This window comes from Arachis ipaensis, chromosome B8 (genome assembly GCF_059453495.1).
Source record: "Arachis ipaensis isolate K30076 ecotype BB chromosome B8, ASM5945349v1, whole genome shotgun sequence".
Taxonomy (NCBI): domain Eukaryota; kingdom Viridiplantae; phylum Streptophyta; class Magnoliopsida; order Fabales; family Fabaceae; genus Arachis; species Arachis ipaensis.
The window spans coordinates 1,766,205-1,794,074 of NC_142443.1; the positions used below are offsets into that span (position 1 = coordinate 1,766,205).

At 31.1% G+C, this 27,870-nt stretch overlaps 4 protein-coding genes across 5 annotated transcripts; 2 read left to right on the forward strand and 2 right to left on the reverse strand.

Moving 5' to 3' along the window:
- Positions 1-510: 510 nt before the first annotated feature.
- On the forward strand, positions 511-2,979 carry LOC107612880 (CA-responsive protein). Of its 2 annotated transcripts, XM_088497422.1 has the most exons (6): positions 511-1,205; positions 1,730-1,782; positions 2,116-2,203; positions 2,299-2,397; positions 2,589-2,713; positions 2,816-2,979. In XM_088497422.1, coding segments are annotated over exons 1-6 (969 nt in total). In that variant the 5' UTR covers positions 511-602; the 3' UTR covers positions 2,817-2,979. The 2 variants fall into 2 exon arrangements, with proteins under 2 accessions (XP_088353548.1, XP_016170133.2); XM_016314647.2 differs by having other exon boundaries at positions 523-1,205; positions 2,589-2,979.
- Positions 2,980-5,045: 2,066 nt separating this feature from the next.
- Positions 5,046-9,449, reverse strand: LOC107611858 (WD-40 repeat-containing protein MSI4-like). Its single transcript, XM_016313745.3, has 14 exons — positions 9,183-9,449; positions 8,997-9,083; positions 8,828-8,890; positions 8,671-8,736; positions 8,469-8,543; positions 8,162-8,237; positions 7,557-7,743; positions 7,161-7,242; positions 6,505-6,578; positions 6,183-6,294; positions 5,993-6,067; positions 5,817-5,887; positions 5,477-5,576; positions 5,046-5,355 (listed from the first exon to the last, which is right to left on the reverse strand). Exons 1-14 carry the CDS (start codon positions 9,369-9,371, stop codon positions 5,260-5,262), a joined length of 1,353 nt encoding a protein of 450 aa, XP_016169231.1. The 5' UTR covers positions 9,372-9,449; the 3' UTR covers positions 5,046-5,259.
- A 771-nt stretch (positions 9,450-10,220) lies between these two features.
- Positions 10,221-16,894, forward strand: LOC107610290 (protein ROOT HAIR DEFECTIVE 3). The gene is made up of 23 exons (XM_088497245.1): positions 10,221-10,348; positions 10,630-10,779; positions 11,109-11,175; positions 11,275-11,377; positions 11,516-11,586; positions 11,757-11,820; positions 11,911-11,976; positions 12,052-12,099; positions 12,205-12,267; positions 12,383-12,439; positions 12,561-12,719; positions 12,832-12,900; positions 12,991-13,082; positions 13,343-13,421; positions 13,664-13,829; positions 13,968-14,092; positions 14,489-14,751; positions 14,834-14,930; positions 15,011-15,172; positions 15,519-15,623; positions 15,835-15,929; positions 16,057-16,153; positions 16,340-16,894. Exons 1-23 carry the CDS (start codon positions 10,345-10,347, stop codon positions 16,556-16,558), a joined length of 2,421 nt encoding a protein of 806 aa, XP_088353371.1. The 5' UTR covers positions 10,221-10,344; the 3' UTR covers positions 16,559-16,894.
- A 1,257-nt stretch (positions 16,895-18,151) lies between these two features.
- LOC107614113 (EID1-like F-box protein 2) lies at positions 18,152-19,977 on the reverse strand. Its single transcript, XM_016316342.3, has 2 exons — positions 19,818-19,977; positions 18,152-19,110 (listed from the first exon to the last, which is right to left on the reverse strand). The coding sequence occupies exon 2, from the start codon at positions 19,099-19,101 to the stop codon at positions 18,355-18,357; it is 747 nt and encodes a 248-aa protein (XP_016171828.1). The 5' UTR covers positions 19,102-19,110; positions 19,818-19,977; the 3' UTR covers positions 18,152-18,354.
- Between the last annotated feature and the right edge of the window lie 7,893 nt (positions 19,978-27,870).

Here is a 27,870-nt window from a genome sequence, read left to right on the forward strand (position 1 = left end):
TTTTCGTCTCTAAAAAAATTTTATTATATCGAGATCCTTAAACCTTAAAAAAGTAAGACATAAATTTTTACTTTAGCTAGACTCAATATTTTTATTTAGATAAAAAAATTCTAAAAAATGTGATAAAAGAATTTATAAATCTTATTTTTATAGAATTCAAAGACCTCAATATAATAAAATTTTTTGTAAATGAAAATATTCGATATAATATTTCTAAAGAACTTATTTAAATATATATTAAAAATATAAAAAATTTTACATAATAATTTAATTAATTTTTTTTTTAAATAACTCTTTAAACAATGAGTTGAAAATTAATTATTTTTTATGATATAACAATATACAATTAGATGCCTATATAGAACTAGTTTATAAATATATAATTCATAAATATAATATAAGATTATGATAAATCATCTTCATAAATTATCTCATGGAAAAAGAGAAAAAAAAAAAAACAAAGAAGAAAAAGAATCTCTTTAAACTTGAACTTGAAAGCCTAACTTGGAAGTTGGAAGAGAATATTTTCATCACTTTGCTTCTCACTCTTCTCTCTCTCTCTCTCTCTCTCTCTCTCTCTCTCTACATGACGCGCTTCTTCCATGGCGCCTCCACCATCCTATTCTCTCTTCCATGGTAACCCATTCTCACTTCACCTTCTTCACTCCCAAATGCACGATCCCATTTTCTTCTTCGCCTTCCTCGCTTCTCTCTCACTCCTCTCTCTCACTTTTCTCTCCTTCTCCATCTACAAAAGGTTCTCCAAAACAGATAAACAACACCACCACCCTCCTCCGCCGCAGAACCTGGAAACTCCTAACGATCCAGTCGACGACGGGGTTCCTCGACCCGGAGAAAATGCCCCGACCCACTTGACAAGTTCGGTTTTTTTGGAGGTTTTGCCCTCCGATTCTGCGAAATGGGCGTGCTTGTTTGAAGATAGGGATTCAGTATCTTCCGCTATGGAGGTTCCTGGAGCGGAGCAAAGAGGGAAGAAGAAGAGAAAGAAGGGGAAGAAGAAGAAAGCGAATTCGGGAGCTGAAGAGAGTGAAGGTGCCAATACGGGTTCGGATCCTGGGGTTCATTTTGAATCGGGTTGCTTGTACCCGTTCACTTCTTCAAGCAGCGCTATGCAGAGAAGGATCAAACTGCAGTATGATGAACTCGTCAAGTGCAACGAGTCCAAGAAATTGACACTCGCCCAGGTTAAAAAGAACACATTTTTCTTAGAATTTGAGTATGTTTTTGTTTATATTTTTGGTGTTTGAAACAATAGGAACAAGCTTTTATGGTTAGCTTTCCATGATTAGTTATGGTTTTTGAAACTGTTGTTATGTTTCTGAATTTTCTACCGACTGTTGGATTATGTGATGTTAGTTTAGTTTAGCTTTTGTTAATGAAATCATGGAAAAAGTTTGAGCAATTCTATCTCTTAGTTCTCCACTTAGTACCAGATGTCATCATAGATTTTTCAGAGCCAAATGTTCTTGCTGCTTGCTAAAGAACAATCTTAACTTCTATGTTTTGTAGCAAGATGACTTTTTGTTTTATATTTGAAATTCACAGTTTGTTTATTTTTGCAAATCATGATACATGATGGTTTCCTTTTCATTTACATACATAGAAGTTGGAACTTATAATATTCATTTTCAAAATGAGATAGCAGCACCAATTTTATTTGAATGCCATCCACTTTCAAAATTTAATACTCTACTCTTTTGTAATGCAGGTTGTACAGTTTGCTAATTGTTTGGTTGATGTTAGGAATGAACTACAACACAAGTATGTTCAAGTTTATTCTAAAGCTGTTACTTCAGATTTTTCTATGCTATGTTTTGGCTTTTATTTGCTTAGAACTTATGTGATCTTATTCATCATGAAATTAAAGATTTTTGTTCATCTATTAACTAATGTTATAAAAACAGCTACCCTAAGGTTTTCTATTGATACCATAATCTTGTGAACTTAATATTTTAAATCCAAACTGATTTAACCTGGGGGCTATATATTCAAACTTAGATTTTGTCGTTTTATTCAATCTTGGCTTTAGTAATAATATTCTTTTCAAGTTCTGTTGAATGCTCTAATTGCTTTTACATGCTCTCTTTGTTATAGGGCTGATGCGATCCAACGTAAATTTGTAATAACAAAGGCTTTATTATGCAAGGCAGACAGATCTTCTTTTGATCGACTGCGTCAACAGGTCGGTTAAGTTGAAGCTAGCGAACTTTTGTGTCATAAACTCATCAAGTCTGCATATGGCATCAATGAGTATCTAAAATTTTTTAAGTATTACAGATATACAAGCTTGAATTGGAGCAAAAGAGATTAGAGGAGGATGCTTTTGTTTATAATTCACTTCAACAGCAGCTTAAACTCTCACCAGCATACCAGAAGGTATACTGTTAATTCGAGTCCATCATAAGAGGATTGATAAATATCTTTGTTTCAATTTCGTTGCAGAAATATGTTAATGCTATTTAAATGATGCTTTAGTTTCCCTAAGACATTTTGTATTATCTAGTTAGTTAGCTTGGCTTCTGCTTATAAAGTATCTCTTATATTAATATGCTATGTATTTAACAAAGATGCTTGAAGTTGGGGCTTGCATGGACAAGGCGAAATCCCGTGAACTGGTAGAGAACAGAGACGACGAATTTGCTGACATTTCTTTTGAAGAATTATTAGCACAAGAAAAGAAGGATTCATTCTGGTTAGTTTCCCTTTTACTGTTTCTCTTGTTCCTCTTTCCTTAAGCTTTTTAAGTTCATGAGAGCATCCAATTCACCCAACATTGTTTTGTGTATTTGGACAGAACCAGAGTTAGTTTAGTATGTAAATCCAAAGTTTACAACAGTGTACTGTCACCGTCACAGCAATGTTCTTTTTGGTTCTTTGTCTGTGCCATTTTTGCTTGTTTATGGGACATAGATATGAATACAAAAAACATTTGAGTTTCTTGGTTAGAGATTCTAAATGATATCTCGATATTGGAGTTGGAGAACTATCGGTATTTTGATAGATCACCGAAATAGACATTGTCACTCATATTTTGATAAAGTCATTTTTTTTTTAATTCATGTAAACATATAATATAAAAAAAAACATCATGTGTGAACATATATGGAGCGACATTATCAAACATGAGTGAAAATGTTATTTTCCTAGATCACTAAGCATCTATGACGCACGGACACAGAACACGCCGACACGCGAATTTTAAAATCTTACATGACACGGGGTATGTATATATATAAAATATAAAATATTTTTTAGATAAATTGTAATGATATTTTGATATTTTATTGATATTAAAATATAAATTAAAATTTTTAATTATTTTTAATGTCTTATTTTAATTATATCAAGTATTTAAAATATTTTTTATTTTAATAAATAATAATATATACTATATCTAAATTTATTTTAAGAATATATGTTAAGAATAAGACTAGACACGCGAACATGTAATTATATTTAGGTGTGTTCAGGAGTGTCTGGTAAAGAATTTTTTATTTTTTATTAAGACACGGTTGGACACAACAGACACACATGTCGGACAAATGTTAATAAATATCGTATTCGAAATATGTCCGACACGAAAATACGATAACTCAGCGAAGTGTCCGTACTTCGTAGGCAAGCATTATAAGCAATACTCACTGCTCGAGAGACATCCATAAACTTTATTAGTGGTTGGTAGTTGATAGGTTAGTATAATGATGTGTACTATGGCTAGGGCCTAGGGGTCCAATGTTTCCGTGTTTGCCACATTTCATAGAATTGCTTCTTAATGATTTCATGCTTTAATGCAAGCATCCATATCTCTAAGCTCTTGATACATACATTGTCTATAAAAAGTTTTTAAACTTAACAGACCTTTTTAAAGTGTTAGAATATTAAATACATTAAAAATTAAAAAATATTATGTATATACAGAATCAATTGTCAAATTAATCACTATATATTAATATATAAATATGTTTATTTTTTTTACGTATATTTTGTATTTTAATATTTATTTTATACAAATAATTGATTTAGTGATTTATTTTTTATATATAATTATATACTATAATGATATATATATATATATTAGTATTTTTTTAAAAAAATTGAGTTTTATCATTTATACCATTTTTCAATATATCTTTATCTATATTTTTATTTTTTGATTAAAGAGTGAACATAATTAAATACAATAAACAAGTATTATTTGTAAAAAGAAAAAATGCACTAAGTGATAAAAGTATTATTTTTCATCTACTAGAAAAAATATGATGGATTAATGTTAGCAAGGATGGAGGAAGTTAATGGGATGTGGTATTGTTGGGTATGTAAAATATATATTTCTATCTATAATAATTTTTTTTGTTGGTGGTAACCTTGAAGGTTTCTATGATATGATAAAGTATTTTATAGGAGAGAATGTTATTGAAAAATCTAATAGTGAAGCTATTATTACAAGTTTTATTGACAATAAAAGTATAATAGAATGGCTAAATAGGAAGGAAAGTACGTCTCTCGGGAGTAATAAAACTTAAGAAATAAAGCTTATAAAATAAAGTATTTGGTATAAAATATTAGGATAAAGTATAAGAGCACGAGAGATTTTAAGGCAAGATAGGAATGAGAGAGTGTGGCTATAACAAACAATAGCTCTTGGGTGAAGTGGATCACATAAATATAAGTGCATGACAATAAATATGGGATGAATAAAGTGAGTCGGTAATATTAGAATAATATGAGTGGTTAGCATGGTAAAATTATTTGGAGAAAATCAACACAAGACAAACACAATATTTAAAATGTTCAATAACAGACATAAAAAAATTTATTCGTGTTTTGTCCTATAATGTTATTATTTATTTGTTTGAAGATCTGTTATGTTTTGGTTGTTAGTTTCTAAATATTTTAGTGCGATGTGTATTTTGTTTAATTTGAGTTTATTCTTGATGAGATTGTTGAAGGGAATAATTCCCAAATTAAATCTTTTCTCCCCAACTTAGGTCGAGTTCCCTAACAACAATCTAAAAAAAATCTACGAAAAAAAATATTATTTCTCTTATAACGAATTAATAAAATTTCGGAGCTTTAAAATGTTTCAAGTTTTCCTTCTTTTTATTTGTTACAAGTTTTCCTAAAATGAAGGATACTGTAGTAAATCAAATTTTACATTGTTACTACATTCTTCTCGTAACTGAAGACAGAATAAAATTCTACACTAGATCGTGACTGACATACAAAGAAATCAAGGATTCAAGGGGTACTTCCTAAAATCTGGGTTCTGTATGTATCTAGCTCAGCCAACACCTCCTTCTCTGGCCGATAAATCAGATCAATCATTCGCCATACCTGCATCATAACAAATTATAACGTAATTCTTGAGTAATAATATTATATACATGCTGGAATGCTTTTATAACTTCGTTTCTTCACAGTATTCAAATCAAGAATTTCAGAAACTTGTGTTTACCTGTAAAGTACCACCACCGCTAGTACATTCACAATCATCTGAGACACTAACAATTGTCCATGGGTCAAATGCATTCCAGTGGAAGTCAACGACCTTGTCCCTGAATACATAATAAGAAGTCAAACTATTTCAACATAACCAGAAACTGGGTGAAGAGTAATAAGAGAATTTCTTTGGTGAAAAGTAGAATTGGATAATGAGCAAAGGTTTTTACTTAATTTATAAAGAACATGTGCATTGCACAATGTATTTCTTTTGTGGGTTTTTTCTTTACTAAAAGAAGCAATATACCATATCATTACGCGAATAATAATTATGATTGCGTTTATAATATACATACCTATGGCCAGCATGCCGAAAAAATAAACCTGATGGGGCACTTGCTCGATGTGGACCTGATGTCTGACCAACCTAAAAGTAGAAATTCCAACGTTATATTGAATAATCTTGGACAAGAAGAAATGAAAACGAGATACAACATAGAAGCATAAGACTGATGAGTATGAAAGAATCAACCTTCTCATGGTCCCAAATGTTTAGAAAGCCATCCTCAGCAGAGCTTCCAAACACAGAGGACTTGTCAGGACACCACTGAAGCATATGCATAATTGTAGGTTAATATTCACGGTAAAAAAATCTCCATAGCTGACCGTAGACAAGAACTGCAAAATTAAAAGAAGCAACAAAAGCATGATCTCCTTGATACCTGTACACAGAGGATAGCTGCCTCATGACCTTCAAATTTATATACAGGAGACCCAACTCCCTCACTGTTAAGCTTCCGGCGATCGAACATTTTGACTGTGTTGTCAGCAGAACTGAAGCCAAAACAACAGAAAATCATAATGAAGATCCAAAACTTTGATAAATTGTTTGGTATCTGAGGGAAAGGCTCCAACTTCTAAGTTAATTCCATTTATGGCAGTAAGATGTAGAACGGAAATGCAAAAATTAATTAAAAGAATCAGGTGAAGGACATATAAATTGTAATTCAAGTTCATTTAAATGCACATGCAGCAAGTTAATACCCAGTCAGAATGAAATTTATATCATGAGGATTCCAATCAACACAATGAATATCTCCATCATGTGCCTTGTTGACCTGTTTAAGAAAGAAACACGAAAAAAGGGAAAATGCAACAACGTAGTCACATACACTAAATAGGAAATATTCGTAATGGTATTTAAAGCATGAAATATCGAATAAGAATTACCAAGATGCAATTTATGCAAAATGAAATTTACATAATAAGTTGTATTCCAGTATTTTTCAAAATCTACCACCAAGGATTAGGGCATAGTAGTTCACAGGCTGCCAAAACCTTGATGCATAAAAATCAGATTCGACAATCAACTACTTGCAGTGATAAAGAAATACTAGAGGGGAAACTGGTGGAATTAAAGAATGTAATTTTTTTTTTTTGGTGACTAATTAAAGAATGTAATAGTACTTCGGGAACCAGGCCCACCTCTTTGAAAACTGTATTTACCACAAATCTCGAAAGCTATAATATTGAAACTTATATCGTCAGAAGAAATCAACATACAGAAGTTAAAACAGTTACTGATATCATAAAGCTTAATTTTATTTCTCTCTTCGCCTTGAACTAATTTAAAAGTTACATTTCATGGTTCTAATCCTAAAGAAAGCAGCACTGATATAGATGAGTTGACGAAATCAAACCTTGGCAGCTGGAACTGATCCAACTCGTGCATCCCAAAATATGAGGCAGGAATCATCACCAACACTACAGAACTCCAGTGCACTGCATTTGATAGAGACAAAATTGCATAGGAAGTATATCAGAAAACGATAAGAAACTCATGGCGCCAACCTCTTAAGACAGTAGGAAAGTAGATTTGATTGAAATTTATAACCCCGTTAATAATTTTCAGGACTAAGAACTCAAGTGCACGTCTCCTTTTTAATAAATTAGATTTGTTTTATGATAAACTAAATAAAGTATATCTGTAAATATGTAATACAGATAATCTTGTAAGCAACCTTGAAATCCATAAATAATAATGGCTTTAGTTACAGAGTATGACACAAGTACCGATAAAAGCAAGAAACAGCTACCTTGATGGGCAAAATTGCACATCTTCAACAGTGTTAGTATGACCATGGAAGATGCCACGTGGTCCAACAGAAGGACTTTCTGTAGCTTTCTGACTACTCTTAGAATGTTTAACATTGGAACCAGATTCAGCTGCTAAACTTGCAATATGATCCTGAATACTCCATAGGACCACATACTTGTCCTTCCCTGCCATTGAGAATTGTAACCGAGTTAACGAAATAAGTGTACAGCATAAAAAGTGCACCATCCAAAAAGAGTAAGAACCTGACCCTTTACTAGTGTGTGTTTTGTCTTTTTTCCTTGACAGGAAATTGATGTGTAAAAGTTAACGTTATTTATTATATTAGCAACATTAACACGGTAATGTATGTCTACTAAACATGCATTTGTAAATGTATTTGTATTTGTTATTTTTTTCGAGGTCAGTGTCTAATACAATTGTATTTCTATTGTTGATAATATGTAAACTTTAATCTCAGTTACTTCAAGTGAACCTAAAAAGCTAGTGCATGCATAACGGGTAAGGTGTTTCTAAACCAACAGAAAGGAACCTTTTGATATCATTCACAATTAGATGACAACTAAAAACAAAGAAGACTTTAACCTCCCGAAAGAACAAAGGGCTCAGTTGGACACATAGCAAGAGCATATTCAGCATTATCATCATGCCCAGTTAATACCTGCAACAAGGCATACCTAAAATTTCAGGTGGTCTAACACGTGAACTCAAATATATAAACAGCATAATGGCTAAATGATCAATTCAGCCCTTATAAGTGTAAACTAACACTAGTTACAATTAATACAAAATTTTATTCTTTGGACAGTAACAAATATTTATATTTATTTAAAAAAATTTATAAAATCTGAAGAAATTCCCCATGGGGGAATAATTTTTAAGAAAAACAAACCAGATCTGGACGGGAAGTGGGAGCACCCAGAAGAGCTTGGCGGTTGGGCTGAGTTTCAAGATCCCAAATAAACACCTTTTGTCCAAATAGAAAAAATAACAAAATTCCACATCAAACTTACACCAACAAGATTTTGGATAGAATAGCGTAAGATTGAAAATCTCAAATGATAGACAACACGTAGCATGAAAATTTCACTTACTTCAGGACTATCAGTATGAGTGGCAACAATCTTACTATTTTGCCGGAGCTCCCTGATTCTATTCACCTGAAACGTATTTATAAAATGCACAAAAAATTATGAACAATTTTTACATTGCAAAACGATTATCGGCCTTTGAATGTACGCATATGCATACCTCGCCAGGGTGTATGATAGTTTTATACTTCTTGACAAATGGAGAGCGCGATTCTTCATTAAACTGAGATAAACAACACACGACTTTCAATTAACAACGGACAAAAACGCTAGATTCAATAATGAATGAACTATTATGATTATGAAGTAATTAATAGTGTCATTGAAACCTGAGAGATATGTTCAGCGGCGGCAACCCTAGGTTTAACAACTTCGACATTAGCTACAACAAGAGTGTTGGGAACACTGCCATCAGTCTGAGAGAGAGAACAAGCAAGATTAAACACAAGTAATTATTATGATTAATGAGTATAAGCAAGATTAATTAGTATAATTGTGTAATTGAAGTGATGAACCTGTTCAGAGAGATAGAGACGATGGCGGTTCTTGTAGGTGGCTTGTTCGAGGAGAGGGCCCCACCGGCAAGAGAGTGAAGGCCAGACCAGGTTGTGGTTAGCCAGCCAGTCGTACAACACTCCCACCATTGACTTCCATTCACTGTAACGATCTTTCACTCCCATTACCACTGTCTTCGCCTTCTTCATCTCTCTCTGAGTCTCTGCTTTTTCAATTGTGCTTCCATTTATATGAAGAAGAAGCAGTGAGAGAGAAACGCGTTTCGCTGTCACTTTCCTTTTCCCGTTTCATTTCCATTTTTTCCCGCCTTTTCCTTTTGCAGTTTCCCGCATGCGAATTGACATTATTACCCCTCTTCATCTCGAATATCCCTTTCCATGTCCTACACTATCCTCCTGTTCCCGCCTTACCTCTAATCTCGCACTATTCAAAATTTTGTTTCAATGGTTATTAACAAATCACTAAGCTTCTATGCATCGTTATATTTCATCATGGAAATAATAATAACAATAAGGTGAAAACTCAGGTGCAGTCGACTTCATGTGAAATTGATAGTTGAAAATCGTTAGATGAAAATTTAGTCAAATTAGTCTAATAATCTAACGGCTCTTAGTTATCAACTTCACGTGAAGTCGACTACACCTAAGTTTCCACATAATAATAATAGTTACGTCGTAATCTTTTTCCCATTGTATCTCCTAATTATTAGTCTATTCTATTGCAAATTTAAAATTTAAGGATCTAATGCTAATTTACACGGTTACACATATCCAAAGAGATTCAAATTCTATGACTTATTTGAATGGACAAAATATCTTTTAACTTAAATATATATTAGATTTATTCATTTTGTAAGACTTTAGTTGTAATTTACTTTATTGTTGAGACTTATCTTTTTGGTATTTCAAAAAAAAAAAAAACAAATTTGAAATATTCTAAAGGAAAAATAAATAAATAGTAATGAAAAGAAAATATGCTGACAGCATTTCCAAAAATAAGAAAAAGGAAAATGGTAGTGTTAGTTAGTTTGAGATGATGGAAGGCAAAGGCATTGAAGGCAGAGAGTGATTATAAACACGAAAGGAAAGGGCAATGGTGATGACAGTGTGAGGCTCTCTCCCTTAACCATTTTTCGATCGCGATCTCATTCCACTCTCCCCTATGGGTACGTCTCTTCCTTTCGCACATTTCATGCAACTTTTTTCATTTTAATATTTGTAATTTGTTATTCAATTGATATTCGTTTGATTTGATTCATTTTGATAATTTGTATTATTGCGATTGTTGGATCACTACCGTTTATGTCAAAATGCAATGTTGCAATCACATCTGAACCTGTTCTTCTTTCTTGTTTTGCTTAATTTGTGTTAACAGCTTGGAAATTTTTATTTTACGCTTCTAAGTGCTAACGCTAGATGTGTAAATTGTAAAATTATGGTTATGCAGCGAAGAGTGAGATTCGTTTTTCTACTCAGCTTATTGATGGAGATGGCACATTCAATGTTGAGGGAATTGAGAAGTTCATGAAGGACGTTAAGTTAGCTGAATGCGGGCTTTCCTATGCCGTAGTTTCCATCATGGGTCCACAAAGTAGTGGTATGTTCCATAAGCTAGCATTTTGCTTCGGCTTTATGTTCAGATGATTCTTACGTCGCCTTTGGTAGCCGTGACAATACTCAATCGAATACAGTATTTGAACTTGAGGATTTCTATTTTGATTATACCAATCTTCTTATGTGGTAGACCGAGTAAGCAATATTTTGAAGTTCATCTTTCTATTTATTTGTTGGTAAGGAGTGATGAAACTTTCTATATTGGTGTAGTGTTCGGTCTTCGTAGAATTTTATTATCAAAGTGAGATAGATGCTATTCATATAGTTAAGCAATATTTATACAATCTAATTCTTCCTTTCTGGCATGGGCAGGCAAGAGTACACTATTAAATAATTTGTTTGGCACTGATTTTAGAGAGATGGATGCATTTAAGGGAAGGTGTGTGTTTGCACTTCCAAGATAATCACCTCAATGGTTCAACCTCATTCACGTAGCAAGGATGTTTTCACCTGATGGAATGCACTGATTTTTTTTCAGATCTCAAACAACCAAAGGAATTTGGTTGGCAAAATGTGCCGGCATAGAGCCTTGTACACTTGTGATGGACTTAGAGGGCACAGATGGAAGAGAAAGGGGAGAGGTGATTTTTCCCACCTTAACTTTATTTGATCATTATGAATATGGTGGAAATTCTAGATTTTATCATGATTTTTTTGGCATCATTTGTTTATTTTATGCCTTTGATTGTTTCCTCAACATATTAATTTCTTTCTCCCAGGACGATACTGCATTTGAAAAGCAGAGTTCTCTTTTTGCTTTGGCTGTTTCGGATATTGTGCTGATAAACATGTGAGTTCTTTTCCCCTTGTCCTCCTTTAGAATTCTTTTGTACAATCTAACTCTAGAAACTTCCAAGTATGTTTTGGCTCCTGTAATTCTTGCTTTCTGGATGTACTCTTTTTTTCTCTTTTAATTTCGTTGTGCAACTGATTTTTTACCCTCCAAATACACTTGTAAAGGTGGTGTCATGACATCGGCCGTGAGCAAGCTGCAAACAAGCCACTCCTAAAAACTGTGTTTCAGGTATCTTCTCTTGGCCTATTGACTACATGCAGCTATCTCCAATTTTAGAATATGTCTATTGTCCAGTTACACGATCGTTATTACTTTCAGGTCATGATGAGGTTGTTTAGTCCACGCAAAACAACATTGATGTTTGTCATACGTGATAAAACAAGGGTGTGTAAATAATATTCACATGTTAGTCATGTCTATATCCTTATTTATTACGTGATCACAAATTTCCTTTTGTAGACACCACTAGAAAATTTAGAACCTGTCTTACGAGAAGATATTCAGAAGGTATTGCATTGCTTTATTTATTACATGCTGCTGTTAGATTGGTCTCAGGAATTTCTGTTCACCTTTTCTTTCTTGGTGATTTTTCTTGTACTTTTCCCACTGCAGATTTGGGATTCTGTTCCTAAGCCACAGGCCCACAAGGAAACCCCACTGAGTGAATTTTTTAATGTAAGATAATCATTCTTTCTGGGATCACTAAATAATGTTCAGATGTGGTTAGTATTTTATTAGAGTTCCCTTGGTACTTCGCAATAATTGTTTGCTCTTGGCAAAAAATGATCAGGTTGAAGTTGTTGCTCTTTCTAGCTTCGAAGAGAAGGAAGAGCAATTTAAGGAGCAGGTATGAATGAACTGTGTTAATTTTGCACTATGGTGGAAAGCAGAATTAGCCGTTTGTTTGTCAGTAAATACCTGAGCTAAGTTGTGTATGTGTTGTTACTTTTGATCAACTTTAAATGTAGGTTCATGAGTTGAGGCAGCGATTTGTTCATTCCATAAATCCTGGTGGGCTTGCGGGGGATCGGCGTGGAGTTGTTCCTGCTTCGGGCTTTTCTTTTAGTGCTCAGCAAATCTGGAAAGTCATCAAGGAGAACAAAGATCTTGACCTTCCCGCACACAAGGTAATATCTTGATACCTGATGTGATTGCTTTTGATTGTTTTAATGGAAATACTACTTTTTGTTTTAGTTGTATATTGATTTCATTAATTATTTGTGGTTGAGCCACTTGTAGGTCATGGTAGCTACTGTAAGATGTGAAGAAATTGCCAATGAGAAATATGCCCTTTTTGCTGCCAATGAGGTATTTGTTTTTCTTTAGCTATGATTATCCAATACATTTTGATAGTCTTATATACTGTAATTACTGAAATTAGTTGAAATTACCACTCAGGACTGGCGTCAGCTAGAAGAGGCTGTGCAATCAGGTCCAGTTGCTGGATTTGGGAAAAAGCTCAATTCGCTTCTTGATACTTGTCTTTCAGAGTTAGTATAGTTAATTTTATCTGACATTTTATCCATGTAGTATATTTTATTTTATATGAAATATGGTAAATATTGTTAATAAGCTTTGAGTTAACTCTCTAAGCTTTTCATACCATTTTACTAAACTTAGCATGTTGATTAGTAGGTCATAACATATTTTCACATTTATAAACATCTGTATTTTTGTTTACCTATTTGTTAAAATAAGAAATTCATGAAGGTATATTGAGTCTTTTTTGTTTTTTCTTCTTTCAACATAGGTATGATGTTGAAGCCACTTATTTTGATGAAGGTGTGAGAACCGCTAAACAGAAGCACCTTCAAGAAAAACTGCTGCAAGTAACTATTATCAACTTAGCTCTTGTGCCAACATGCTTCTTAGACCTTCCCCTTTTCCATTACATAAAGGAATTAGTGGTTATTGAAAGAGATAAATACGTTGGCATTACGAATGAAGATTCATCATTTAAGATACTGGATTAGTCATGTCTATCTGTTCTATTCTGCCTTCAAATGCTTTTCCATGTTTGTGATATTAATTATGTTACTTCATTTCCCCTATTGTCTTTTCAATGGGATAGCTTGTCCAACCAGCATTCCACTCTGCCCTTGGACATATAAGGATTGGAACTTTCGATAAGTTCAAGGAAGCATTTGATAAGGCTTTGAATAAAGGGGAAGGGTTTTCTGAAGCTGCTAATAATTGCACAGGGATTTTTATGGCTCAGTTTGATGAAGCCTGTGCAGGTATTCCAAGTCCAGCATTTGTCTATCCGAATTCATTAGGCATCAATAGATTAAAGTTGAAAAATATGTCAAGTTTATTGTGTGCATCTAACTTGCTCAAATGAATTACAATTTAACAGTGATATAATATCCTTGCAGATGTTGTTATCGAAGTTGCAGACTGGGATACATCTAAAGTAAGGGAGAAACTACGACGTGACATTGATGCACATGTTGCATCTGTACGTGCAGCTAAGTTATCGGAACTTACTACAACATATGAGGTACATGTCTGAGAATTAAGATTGATCATTCTCTTCTTACAAATTTGTGAGTGTATCCTAGGCCAATAGCAATGTAACATCATCTCAGATTAAATTTTCTCATTTCATTGTAGTATGAAGTTGGAACTAAGCAATAATTGCAGTAATAATACATTCATCAATGGGTTAAAAAGGTAGATTGATAAAATTTATTGTCAACATTTTGCCTGCTGTAATGGCATTCAAAATTCTTATATGAAACTTCCCATGCTTAGCTAGTGGTTAATACTGTATTTGAACCGAGAAATTTTATCAGATTTCTATTACTTGTGAGTTGTGTCATTTGCTATTCTTCTATAATTATCAAGCTAACTTCTTTGCGTGTTTGCTGATAATATATATAATATACCTTTGCAGGAAAAACTAAAAGAAGCTTTGTCTGGACCTATTGAAGCACTTTTTGATGGAGCTAATAATGAAACTTGGCCATCAATAAGGAAACTCTATAAGCGTGAGACTGAATCAGCTGTTTCTGGGTTTTCTGCTGCGCTTACCAGGTTTGATGCAGATGAAGAAACACAAAAGAACATGATTGTGAGTTTAGAGAATTATGCAAGAGGTTTGATAGAGACAAAAGCTAGGGATGAAGCTTGCAGAGTCTTAATACGTATGAAGGAAAAGTATGAACCTTATGCAACTATCTAAGTTAACTTGTTTATTTATTTATTTTTTCCAGTGGCCTAATGTCAAATATGAAAACAGGTTCACAACATTGTTTAGTCATGATGCTGAATCAATGCCGCGTATTTGGACAGGAAGCGAAGATATTCGATCCATCACCAAGACTGCTCGATATGCTGTATGATAAAATCAAGAATAATATTTACCAATTGATTGTGTTTTGGCATGTCTTTTAAACAAAATTTTAAACATTTGCAGTGCCTGAAGTTGCTATCTGTTATGACCGTAATTCGTTTGGATGATAAAGATGACACTCTTAACATTGAGAATATTTTAGCAAAAGCATTGCTAGATTCACCCAATGAAAAAGAGAAGAAAATCACAACAGTTGATCCACTGGCTTCAAGCACTTGGGAAAAGGTGCATTTTGATCAATTGTTTACCCATTTCCCCAAATTCTACCTTTGCTTTGAACTCGGTTAGCACAACTAATTTTATGATATATTATAAGATAATAACATTATTTTTCATCATCACTATAATTATAATTAATATATACATATGATATCACTGCCTTTGGTTTGCTTTGCTATATTTTACTCTTTCTTTTCCAAAAATAAAATGCAAACGAATTTATACTGTATCGTCTGGTAAATTAATTTTCCTGACTATTGCATTTTGATCAATCTTTTCCATATTCTTATGTTTTGAGAACATTATCTATCTTAGGCATTGATCAGTTATTCCTGATAAAAATTTTATGCAGGTTCCAGCTTCTAAAACATTGATCACCCCTGTCCAGTGTAAATCTTTGTGGAGGCAATTCAAGATTGAGACAGAATATACTGTGTCTCAGGCCATTGCTGCACAGGCATGGTTTTTATTTATTTATTCATTTATTTATTTATAATATTCGAGGCTCCTCTTCATTACTCTACAATAATAACAAGAACAATTAAGTGTTATCTCAGAAGGTGGGGTTGACTACATGACACAGATCATATTCCCTTGATCATGCTATATTGGTGTATCTGTTATGACAAAATTATAATGCTAATTGCCTAATTCCATTTCAATTTCAGGAGGCCAACAAGCGTGGTAACAACTGGTTACCTCCACCATGGGCAATTGTTGCCTTGCTTATTCTGGGATTTAACGAGTTTATGACACTTCTAAGGTGAATGTTAGCTTTATAATGTGCAAATATATAATTTGTTACTGTTAAACTTGTATTGACGCAAACATCACTTTACTTCATCTATGTAATGTAACATGTCTAACCTAAGTTTGTTATTCTGTGGCAGAAATCCTTTATACTTGATTCTCATTTTTATTGGTTATCTTCTCATTAAAGCCTTGTGGGTGCAACTTGACGTTGCGGGTGATTTTCGCCATGGTGCAGTGAGTATCTCTAGACCGACTACTAACTTAATTAATAGCAAGTTCGTTAATCTAATAGCTAATGACTTTGGTTGCACACACTAATAACAATTCTGTGCAATTCATATGACATTTAATATATAAACTTTAGTATATGGATGCATATGGCTTGCGGAGTCTAACCAAGTTTGCATATGCCTTTTTCAGCTAGCTGGACTCTTATCCTTGTCTACCAAGTTTCTTCCAACTATAATGAATCTTATGAGAAAGTTAGCAGAGGAGGGGGTTCCTGAAACTAACAATCCTCAGCCAACTCCATCAACAAGTAATCAAACTACTGGTAGCTCTGTGTCATCTACTGCTTCATCTAAGGTAACTTTTTTAGAACGTGGAACTGAGTACACTGCTTCATCAAAAGAAGAATAGGGAAAGAAACTCGTCTTTATAGCAGTGCCAAATCTTATGTTAAGGTGTGATAGCAATCCAATGTTGGTTTGTGGCAATTCAATGCATTAGGAAGCATTGGTTTTTACGCAAATGCAACATACAATTTTTTTTTTTATTTTAATTTTTTGCTACAATTAACTTGCCCATCGAAATAGATATATCTTCCCCAATTCAGATTCTTTAGTTAGTTGGAGGAGCAAGGTTATTCTACCTGATTTTTTATGGCCTTGCATGCATTCAATTTTTTTTGTTTTTGTTAAGAGTTGCATGGATTCTCTAAATGTAAATGGTATATCACCTTAACGCAAAATAACAATTTTCTGCTGGATGATTACTCAAAAATAACTTAGTAGTACTATTTATCAATCGTGTGAAATGTTAATTCATAAATCACAATCTTATATTCTAGTTAGATACATGCCAGAAGTGTGTTCATTTTTCAACCACCTCATAGGAATTAATTGCCAACCTGTCCAATTACACGTTATGTTATGGCAAAAATTCTCAATTTAGCATATCATATGTAAGGCTGATTCAGTGATTCTATAAAATTTGGGGTCCAGCATTACCCAAGCTTGGTGGCAGAGTGGAGGCCATCATAAATGCAAATCAGCTAACAGTTGTAGATGAATTCACACCTTATATCCTGTCTGGCTAACTAACAAGTACATATGATTTGTATGGATTATAGAATCATCTTTAGATGCTAATGATGTATGATTCATGGGACGCATGAGGAAGTGAGGAACCGGTAAGAAAAACACTGAATAATAAACACCGGAAATCTAAGAACTTATTTGAGGGAACTCCTATAGAAAAAAAAATAATAATAATTTTTATTTAGATATTTTACGTAAAAATATATTTTTATTTAATAATTATATTTAGTTACAATAATATAAAAATACTTTTTTATTTATTTATTATGTTAAAAATATTTTTAAATAAAATATTTTTTTAAATATAAATTATAACTTCTAAAAAAATATTTTTTATGTTCTAATATTTTTACTTTTACTACTAAAATTTTATCAAACACACTAAAAAAAAATCTTTTCCTAACAAACACTAATTCCTAATGGCTTGTTGAGCTGAGAATCCTATTCTTGTGACCTCTTTTTCAGGGAATGATGCTCATAAATCAACAAAATATTTGAGTTCTAATACCTCTAAAAACGAATCCAGTTCCAATTGAATCCAGTCACAAATGAATATAACCCAAACACAACCCCCTGCCCCCCTTTCTTTCATTTTATATTGAAATAAAATAGGAAAAGAAATACTTCACGAATAAGTGTTTTACTGTTTTTTAACCAAATCTTTAAACTATTTTTTTAATAATAGAAATATAGAAATTTTATGAAACCAAATACAAAATCTTTTAAAATAGAAATTTTCAAAGAAAAATACGACTTTTTTATAAAAATACAGAAATTTTATATATTTATATTTTATTTCTTTTTCCTCCTACATTTTTTTTTCTTTCTTTTTTTTTTCAAAAGGTAAAAAAAGGGAGAAACATAACTAAAGAAAATAAAAGAAAAAAAAAGGAGGGAGAAAGAAGAATGCAGATTATTGAGGGGAAAGAAGGAGGAGGAAGCTGACTTTTTAGGTATATCCTTTTTTTGGGGGGGATCTTTTGGGAACCTAGTTCTAGTTGGGAGCTTGGTTGAACAATTACATATTCAACTAGTACGACTCAAACAGGAAACATGAATAGTAGAGCAAAATAACAATTTTACAGAACAAGAAGATACCAGCAAATCATTCAGGTATCACTCCAACTCAGTTGCTTCTTCTGAATCGGATAACGGTAACAGGGTACAGATTCCGAGCATGTGACCGTTCAGGCATACATAATACTCGACACAATCTTCATAGGAACCCAACCTGCAACTCGCACTTTGAGGGATCATCTTAGCTTGCAGCATGCTCCACAACTTTGCCTTACAGTAAGGGCAAACTTCTCTTGGATGGAGCTTGGCACCTTTCTTAATCAACATCTTCCTGACCTTCGAAGTCGCAAACGACTTAAAAACTCCACGGAAAAATCCTATATCTCCTTCCTCGCCCTGGTCAAGATGCTCGCAAGGATCAGACACATATAAAACATCAGTTCTACATTTCGGCAAAAGAAAGCTCTTTCCGGATGTTCCAGAAAATCGAGTCTGATACACAAAATGACCAGGGATATGAATGCTATTGAACAAGCCACCTTTCTTGCATCCTGAACAGTATAATAGCAGCTTCCCTAGGGCTCTCCAGTTCCCATCAACACTGTGACTTCCACTAGATTGCAGATCAAGCATCATCTTTGGAGCTCTCGTTCGACAAAACTCTTTCCATAGAACTCGTTTGGCAAAATCATCAAACCATTTGCACACACTTGACAGAGCAGCAATTAGCTTGGGATTCCAATTCAAATGTTGAAACACTAAAAATAAGACATTTTCACTTAAATGTCCTTTTGTGCATTGACAGCTAGCTGAGTGTATGCAGCGAAACTGCTTCGTGAGAATCATTCTCTTCACCTGGCAGAAATGAAAGACAAATTGAAAACAATTTAATGATACTAGGTTCATGAAGAACACTAAAGCACATACACCCTTTAAGAATTCACTGGATCAAGCTGATTTCTAGAGTAGTTCAAGACAAAACATAAAATAAAATCTTTCTTCTTCCTCTAATTACATGGTATACCTCCAACTTCCAGTGATGGTCACTTCAGTATCTTAGTCTTACACTCTTACCCTTCACAAAACAAAATATCACCTACCCTTTCTCCTTGAGGAGATGTGAACTCATCCATGTCTAGAATCCCTAACTAGCTGGAAGACCCTAAAACAGATGACAATTTTCAACTCCAACAACAGAAAAAATCCATCCACATTTAAAAATATAAATAAAATAAAGCCCTTTATTTTTACAACTGCAATTTGGGAATGTCAGTCACCCAAATATCAAATGGAAACGAAATTCTTATGCACATCCAAGAATAGAAATGCAGAGGAAGCTAAAATGCATAGTTGCTAAACCCTAGACACAAAAAAACCGAATTGACCCAGCTCGACAACTCACACAATGAACAATTAAAAAACTTGGAGGAAGAAAAACAGCATCAAAAGAAACCGAGAGTGGAATAGATCATAAATCACAGCACAGCTACTCGAAATTAAAGATCCAAACAAACAAATAAAGGAAAAAAGAGAAGAGCTTGTAGCAATTAATAGTGACTCACAGTGAACTCAAGTCAGCTTTGGGCATAGCCACCAAACCCTAGAAAAGACCAGCACTGCTCTGATTCCAAATTGTAAATGCAAATCCAATAAAGAAGCACAACTAAAGTTTTATGTTTATGCTTAAAGCTTAAAGCTTAATTGGGAGAAGCTAATCTTACAGCAAAACTTGGCTGACAAAAGCAGAAAAATAAAATAAGAACAAAATGTGGTAATTACTAATTAGTAATTAGAGGCGTAAGCAGGGGCAATATGGTCAAAAAGTGCATAGAATACGCGGAAAGTAGCAGTGGCAGAGATGGGGTTGTATTCTATCGCTATTGGGTCAATGGGAGGGCATTTTCGTAATATGCACCACACAGCATATTTTCTGATTTCTCCCCCCTCCAAGTGTTCGGTTCACATTTTCTTAGAATACCTTTAAATAAAGATTATTTATTTTATAATAAAAATATGTAATTTTTATACTTATTTTATTTAATTTTAAGAAACCCCGTAATTTGTGTCCTTTAAAAAGTATGTTTTAATTAAATGATCTCCAAAATAAAAAAATCAAAAACATTTACGTACCTTTAGGGTTTACTCAGAAGCTGAACAAATGTATACTATGTTTCTTTTTTTAAAGAAAAAAAAATAGTATATGCATGAGGTTGAGTTTTTTTATATGAGAAAAATATTAATAATTTTGTTAAAAATAAAATTATTTGATATAATTATATATGGATAAATTTTACAAATAAAAAGTTAACACACATAATACGTCATTATACCAATACGTAAAATGCGTTAGACACATGTTATCATTTTAATAAAATATAAATTATATATTAGACACATATTAATATCCTAACAATTTACAGAATTTATGTTAAACATTTTTTTATACATTTATAATATTATAATATATTTTAAATATTAATATTCAATCAAAACATTATATTTATTTTTGTATTAAAAATAATTTCTGTATATATGAATTTTTTATGTTTATATATAGGGTGAAATCTATCTGGTCACAAAATCCATCTTCCTCCAAGAAATTAAAAAGCCACCTCAGATGACCTGTTTCTTCAATTTGAGTTTTGACTTTTGATAGTAAATTACTATATTATTGTTGTTTTCATTTGATAATTAATGTTAAAATTTATTGTCGTTAGAATCTTATTTATTCTTATCCTTTGGACTTTAGACTTTAGAGGCTTAACTTGGCCATCTCCTCAACCACCCAAGTCACTCACTTTCCCTTTCCCTAGAAATTAGAATCAATCAATTTCATGCAATGTTCATCGTAAGGTATTCAATCATATCATCCTCAAATTCATTGCTTGCATATTCTCCCATTATTGTTCTTCATCTTTTCACCAAGACCTACAACTAAGGTAATTAAACATGGTTTTGCGACTTACTAGATACTAGTTTATATATTATATATATATATATACAAGCTAAGGTAATTTTCTACCACTTTAAATGTACATGAAAATCAGTTATTAGTATAATATATATATAAAAATATAAATATATATTAAAATTAAATTAAATTTATACACAAATATATTAATGATTGATTTTAATGATTCATTATAGTGTATACATAATATTTTTAACAATAATGCTAGGAACTAAGATGGTTTCAGCTAAAAACCAGTCAAATGCCTCTCGGTGAATCCAAAACCTCTATGTGGATGGTGCTTATACTAGATATTAGAATGTTTCTTTTCTTTGTAAATTGAATGGTTCTAAATCTATTTTTTTATTTATCATATTTTAGGTATTTGGAAAGGAAAGGAGGGTGAAGAGACGGAAGCTAATTGAATCAGTTTCTGTGATTCACGTTGCAATGATGCTGAACGTATCTTCTCTTAATTTGAATGTATTAAAATATTTAATAATTAATATTTTAAGTCATAAATAAATAAAACTAATTACTATATTTATAATTAATTAAGTTGTTCCATTTTTGACTGATTTGGAGTTGGTTCATATACTTTTCCTATTTTTAAATTTTCTATAACTTCATCATTGATCCAAATTGGTTTATGAGACTGGTAATTATTGTTTCTTTACCCCTAATGTTGTATTAATTAATTTTTTTGGTCATATTGCTACTATTAGAAATAAAATATAATGGCATAATTGAATTCATAATTATTGCACTTACTATATTCCGAAATTTCCTTCTGGCATTTCATATATATATGTCCTTCCGTAATTAATAATTTCCTTATTATGACATTGCACATCCACTTGATATATAAATTAGACTGAACAGTGTAAATGCTCCTATGAATATGAATATGATTATGGTACAAATTATTTATATCCACAAAACCTATCCTCATTTATATTCATACGTATACTATGTGAAAGGACATATACGTGAAAATCATAAATTTTATTCAAGTAGTAAAGTACGGCTCTATATACTCTTAATTCGTGATTCATTGTGCCACAATTATGAAAAGTTCTGAGTAGCTGGAAATCAAGTAAAACTTAAAAAAATAAAAAATTAATAAAATAAAATATTTGACTACTTGATTGAACTGAAAGAAGATCGAATAATATAGAGTAAAGTATCATTTTTGTTCCCAATATTTGGGATAAGTTCTAAAGTTATTCTTAACGTTTTAATCGTCTTATTTAAGTCCCTAATATTTTAAAATTGGCTCAATGTTATCCTGCTGTTAAGGATTTGTTAACAGAATTGACGGCAGGACAAAATTGAGATGATTATGAAATGTTAAAGACTTAAATAAAACGAAAATGTTAGGGACAAAAACGATACATAGAAATAAATTTTAATTTTATCCTTTAATAATATCATTTTTTTACTTTATATAATATTCAATTATTTTTTAATCACATCTAAGTAAATTACACTTAATCACATTATTTTTATTTTAAATAATTTTTTTATATTTTTATATTAACTTATAACTTTAAGTGTAAAATTATAAAAAAATTAATTTATTTAGAATGAAAGTAATATGATTAAGTATAATTTACTTAGATGATGTGATTAAAAAATAATTGAATATTATGTACAGTAAAAAATTGATACTATTGAAGGATAAAACCAAAATTTATTTCTATGTATCATTTTTGTCCCCAATGTTTTCGTCCTATTTAAGTCTCTAACGTATTAAAATTGTCTCAATTTTGTTTCACTGTCAATTCTGTTAACGGATCCCTAATGGCAGGACACCATTGAGTCAATTTTAAAACATTAGGGACTTAAATAGGACAACTAAAACGTTAGGAACAACTTTAAAATTTACCTCAAACGTTGGAGATAAAAACGATACTTTAATTTAATACAGGGAATTAGAAGATATGATGGTAAAATAAACTTGTGTTATTGTAATATCAATTTGACAAGAATCATCCATAGAATTCAATAATGCAATTAACGTTACAAATGAATAAACTTGTGTTATTTTAATATTAATTTGACAAGAATCATCCATGGAATTCAATAATGCAATTAACGTTCCAAAACATGGAATTTGTAATAATAGTAGTTGCAACTCCTTAATTATATTACAAAATTACTTGAAAGGCCATAAAAAATCAATCTAAAACCATTTAATAAAATTATCTTATTTTGTTTAATTCTACTTCTTTTATTTTTTAATTACTACTTCTTTTATTTTATATTCTTTAATTATTATTAAAATAATTAAGTAATATTAGATATGATAAGTATATAATTATAAATATTATATACATAATATTAAAGAACTACCTCAATAATAAGAAAATAAAATTGCATTTAATATGAGCTAATAATAATTAAGAAATACTTAACCAGTAATTATTATTAATTGTTTCCAACGCCTTCACCTAACTGTGTGTTGAGGGCAGGTGGGGACTTAATTAAAGGCTTGATCCTAGTTTTGGAACAGTTGGAACTTTTGCCTCAAATCTACAAATATTGAATAATAATTGTCTAATAGCTAGGTTTTAATTAAGTGGAAGGCATAGACATAGCATAGTAGATAGAGTTAATTAGAGAGCTCAAAGATTGGATTTGGAACAACCAAACCAAACCAAAATCATCATATCGATTATTTTGTCTATTGATGTGAGTGAGGGTGGTACTTGGGGGTTGCACTTCCATTTTCAGCCAAAAACATATTATGAGTAATACTTTAAATAAATTATTAAAAATTATTCAAATAAATATTTTAATTTTTATGAAAATTTAATCATCAAATTAATTTTTTATTTTTAATTTTGTTAGATAAAGTAATTTTTATGTTAAATTTTAGTAAAAACTAGATAAATTAATTATTGTCATTATTTAATAGAGACATAATAATTCTTAAAAATTTTTAAAATTTTAAAATCAATCTTTTGATTATATATAAATAAACATTCTAATGTAAAATTTGATTTGTTTAACAAAATAAAAATTTAAAAATAAATTATAATTAAAATTTTATTTATTGAAAACTAAAATATTTGTCTAACAATTTTAAAAATTGATTGAGTATTACACACATCTTATTTTCAACAACTTAGCTATATACTAATTAATAACAATTTTGCTAGATGAACAATAAAAATTGCGAACAACATAAACAATGAATCACGTTTTTAAGCTCAATATTCAAATAATAATTAATTAATTAAAAATTTTAATTTTAATTTTAATTTTATCTTTTTTTTAATCCATTTTTCGCTCATATACTTTCTCTACTAATAATAGCTGCTACTAAAGCTTCTTTTTTCTTGTGCATGCCATTCTTGTTTGTTTGCTTGTTGCATGTGCATATTAATAACTCTCTTCTGTGTGGATGGTGTTGAAATAAATAGAATACATCTTTTAGTCAAAGCTATGATCTATAATATTAATATTTGAGTTCTAATAATTATCATTAGGGTTTGGTTCTTCAATGCTCATAATGCACCACACTAATCTAATTCTTATACACAATTCATATTTCAAAAAAATGTCCATTATTATTATTATTATGCTAAGAGCATTATTGGTTGAGAAAAATAAAACTCTTCATGATTGAATCATCATCGTTGAATTTTGTAGAAGTTTGGAACTATATATATTTACTATTTAGACTACAATATATATATATAGACATTTAATTTGAGTAACAAGGAAGAAAAGAAATTAAAACAACGGAAATATTTGGTAACAAAAAAAAATTAGCCAAACACAGCCATAACTTGCCTTATTTAGCATTCATTAATTATTGCGACAATTAATAAATGCTAAATAAGACAAGTTCTGACTGTTTTTTTTTTGTCTCTCTAGCATTACCCAAAAACAATAACAAGGCGATGACAACTACAACTAACTTATAGTACTGGCACTTAATTAACATTTATTAATACATGATTTTCAGATCGTTTTGAAACGTGCAATCGTAGTATATGTTTTAATTTATGCTCTTCCTTCTAAGGAAAGTGTTGTAATTAATTTCATTTGTCTTATTTTCCTATAACTATATATGTGTGCGTGTGTGTGTGCATGCTTACATGAAGATAGCACGTCATAGTTAATTAGCGTGTTTGAGCAATGATAATAATAATTGTACCAACTTAATCTACTAATTAATCAAATAAAGAAGGAGATTAATGTGTGAATTTGGGTCCAAGTAGATGAACTAATATAACGGGTCATTCATTGGTGTAAGTTGTAACCCTAAGGCCCCTATGCCAATAAGTCACTAGTCAATAAAATAAATCACCAAAAAATGCCGGCAGGGATGCCCACTGTTGACTATAATCATCTTCTCTGAACCCAAATTTTCTATGTTGCATTGGAGTCTGCATTCACAAGGAAATAAAAACCATGTAACTAAACTTCACAACTCTTCTAAATTATTTCATCTTTATGCCGTCTTTATTTATTAATGTGATTAAGGAAAAGTATAGGCTACCAACATATTATTTGTCAATTTATTATCAATAATAATTAATTATTATATTTTAAACACATATATAAAGAGACACATCCAGAAAATATATCTATAAAGATATTTCTATTAAACATAATTATAAAAAATATATTTTTATTAGACACATCCACAAAGACACTTTCATTAAACATAGTTATAAATAAAAGTCGACAGAAGTTGACAAAAATGTTGTTAGTAATGTAGCGAGAATGTGTGATTAATTACCTAACTACGTTTCTCCCCTAAATCTTAGTATTGGACTGCCCACTGATAAAAATTAGAGAATATTATTATTTTACACATTTTAAGTTCATCTATTTTTCATAGTATTAATAGTTTAATACCATATACTTTGTTAAAATATTAGAAAAAGAAATATGTGCATATCACTATACACTTTTTTATTTTGATATTGAAAAAATTAATGTGTTATTCATTATTATTGGGATTTTGAGTATTATTCAGGAGTGTAAAAGATAATTGTTAATAAATTGGAGGGTTCGATATACACTTTTTTATTTTGATATTGAAAAAATTAATGTGTTATTCATTATTATTGGGATTTTGAGTATTATTCAGGAGTGTAAAAGATAATTGTTAATAAATTGGAGGGTTCGATTTAGTACGATATAAATAGGATGTTAGATTTTTTTTTTTAAAATCCTCAATTCTAATTTACCGATTTGGATTTTTAAAATTTTTTATTTTTTAACTACAAAACCTACCCTCGGATTTGCTATACACTTGACAAAAAAAAATTTTCGCACACACAATATCTAGGGTGATTTGTTCATCAATCAAGCTTGAGCATAAATCAGAGGCTAAATTTTCTCTTCCTCACAATACTTACCCTCCAATTTATGTATTGTTATTTAAAAAAAATTAACTCCATATCAATACAATGTACCCCAACAACCCATAACTAGTATTGCAAATCCATTACCAAAAAAAATGAGCTGCCACTATTATTACCACTTTGTCAACCTATTTGCATGCTGTACAATAGCAAAATTCCAATGAGATATATATTCTAATAGAATCCTGTCAGGGAGTTAATAGAGTATTTATACAATGTGTATAATAGACTATTTATTTGGTCTAATATGAATTAAAAATGAATATTTAGGATAAAATACTGTTAATTTTTCAAACACAATATACCCATATTATCCAAAATAACCATTCGAGTACCAAAGATAATAAATATCTGATATTCTATTGAATCGAACATCCTTAAACTTCTATTGTACACATTGTATAGATATTCCATTGGCTCGATATACTTCCTCATTCTAATATTATTTCATCAAATTCTACTAATAATTTAACTTCAATTGAATTACGTGTAATACAATTTATAGATACTACAAACAAAGACCCCTCTCCTCTCTCTTCCTCCCTTTTCTTTTCTTTTTTTTTTTTTTTTTTTTTTGTATCCACCAAATAAAGTTAAATATGAGACCTAGAGACCTGAGTGAGGGAAAAGAATATACATACATATATACACCTCAAAGGCTCAAACAGTAAGCGACCTAACTAACTACAGGATATAAATGTAGCAACAAGAGGAAAAGATGCTACTAGAATTTACAAGCCATATATATATACATATACATAGCTAGATTTAAATGTAGGCAAAGAAAAAGGAAAAGATATACAGTATATAGTAAGTAAAGAAAGTACTTTATATATAATTAACATTGATAGATTTGGTGGCATAATAAATGTAGAGCGTTATTACTCTTACTTGCTCGTGAGCTGTCTTTCTATGATCAAAGTGGTAGATGCCATCATCGATCATCACAAACACAAAAATGCCAAATCCAACGGTCACCCTTTCATCCTTATTAAATGCAATCTTCTTTCATTCGGTCATGTAGGTACTAGTAATGCATCTTGTTAATTCACATTACTAACTGTTTTATCTCTAATCAACTTGGATTATTACTAGAAACAAAGTCAAACATAATAAGCATATGTATGTGATGTAATAATCATTGATAGGTTGTTATGTATGTAGAAGTAGGGTTAGGAAAATCGAGATCCCTAATGATGGTGACACATTTAATTTCGATCTCATTAATTATTATCATCACATTACTGGAAGTATATAAATAATTGAAAGTTTTTATAA

Bases quoted from the DNA above. Each gene is read 5' to 3' on its own strand.
- LOC107611858 (XM_016313745.3), bottom strand. From the start codon at position 9,371: ATGAAGAAGGCGAAGACAGTGGTAATGGGAGTGAAAGATCGTTACAGT. The intron at 6,295-6,504 runs GTATTAACTTGC...TTTTGGCTTCAG, and splicing joins ATAAATTTCATTCTGACTGG to TTCTGCTGACAACACAGTCA. The intron at 6,068-6,182 runs GTATCAAGGAGA...CATATGCTTCAG, and splicing joins CAGCTATCCTCTGTGTACAG to TGGTGTCCTGACAAGTCCTC.
- LOC107612880 (XM_016314647.2), top strand. From the start codon at position 603: ATGGCGCCTCCACCATCCTATTCTCTCTTCCATGGTAACCCATTCTCA. The intron at 1,206-1,729 runs GTTAAAAAGAAC...TTTGTAATGCAG, and splicing joins AGAAATTGACACTCGCCCAG to GTTGTACAGTTTGCTAATTG. The intron at 2,398-2,588 runs GTATACTGTTAA...TATTTAACAAAG, and splicing joins TCTCACCAGCATACCAGAAG to ATGCTTGAAGTTGGGGCTTG.
- LOC107610290 (XM_088497245.1), top strand. The intron at 11,176-11,274 runs GTGTGTGTTTGC...ATTTTTTTTCAG, and splicing joins ATGGATGCATTTAAGGGAAG to ATCTCAAACAACCAAAGGAA. The intron at 13,422-13,663 runs GTAACTATTATC...TCAATGGGATAG, and splicing joins TTCAAGAAAAACTGCTGCAA to CTTGTCCAACCAGCATTCCA.
- LOC107614113 (XM_016316342.3), bottom strand. From the start codon at position 19,101: ATGATTCTCACGAAGCAGTTTCGCTGCATACACTCAGCTAGCTGTCAA.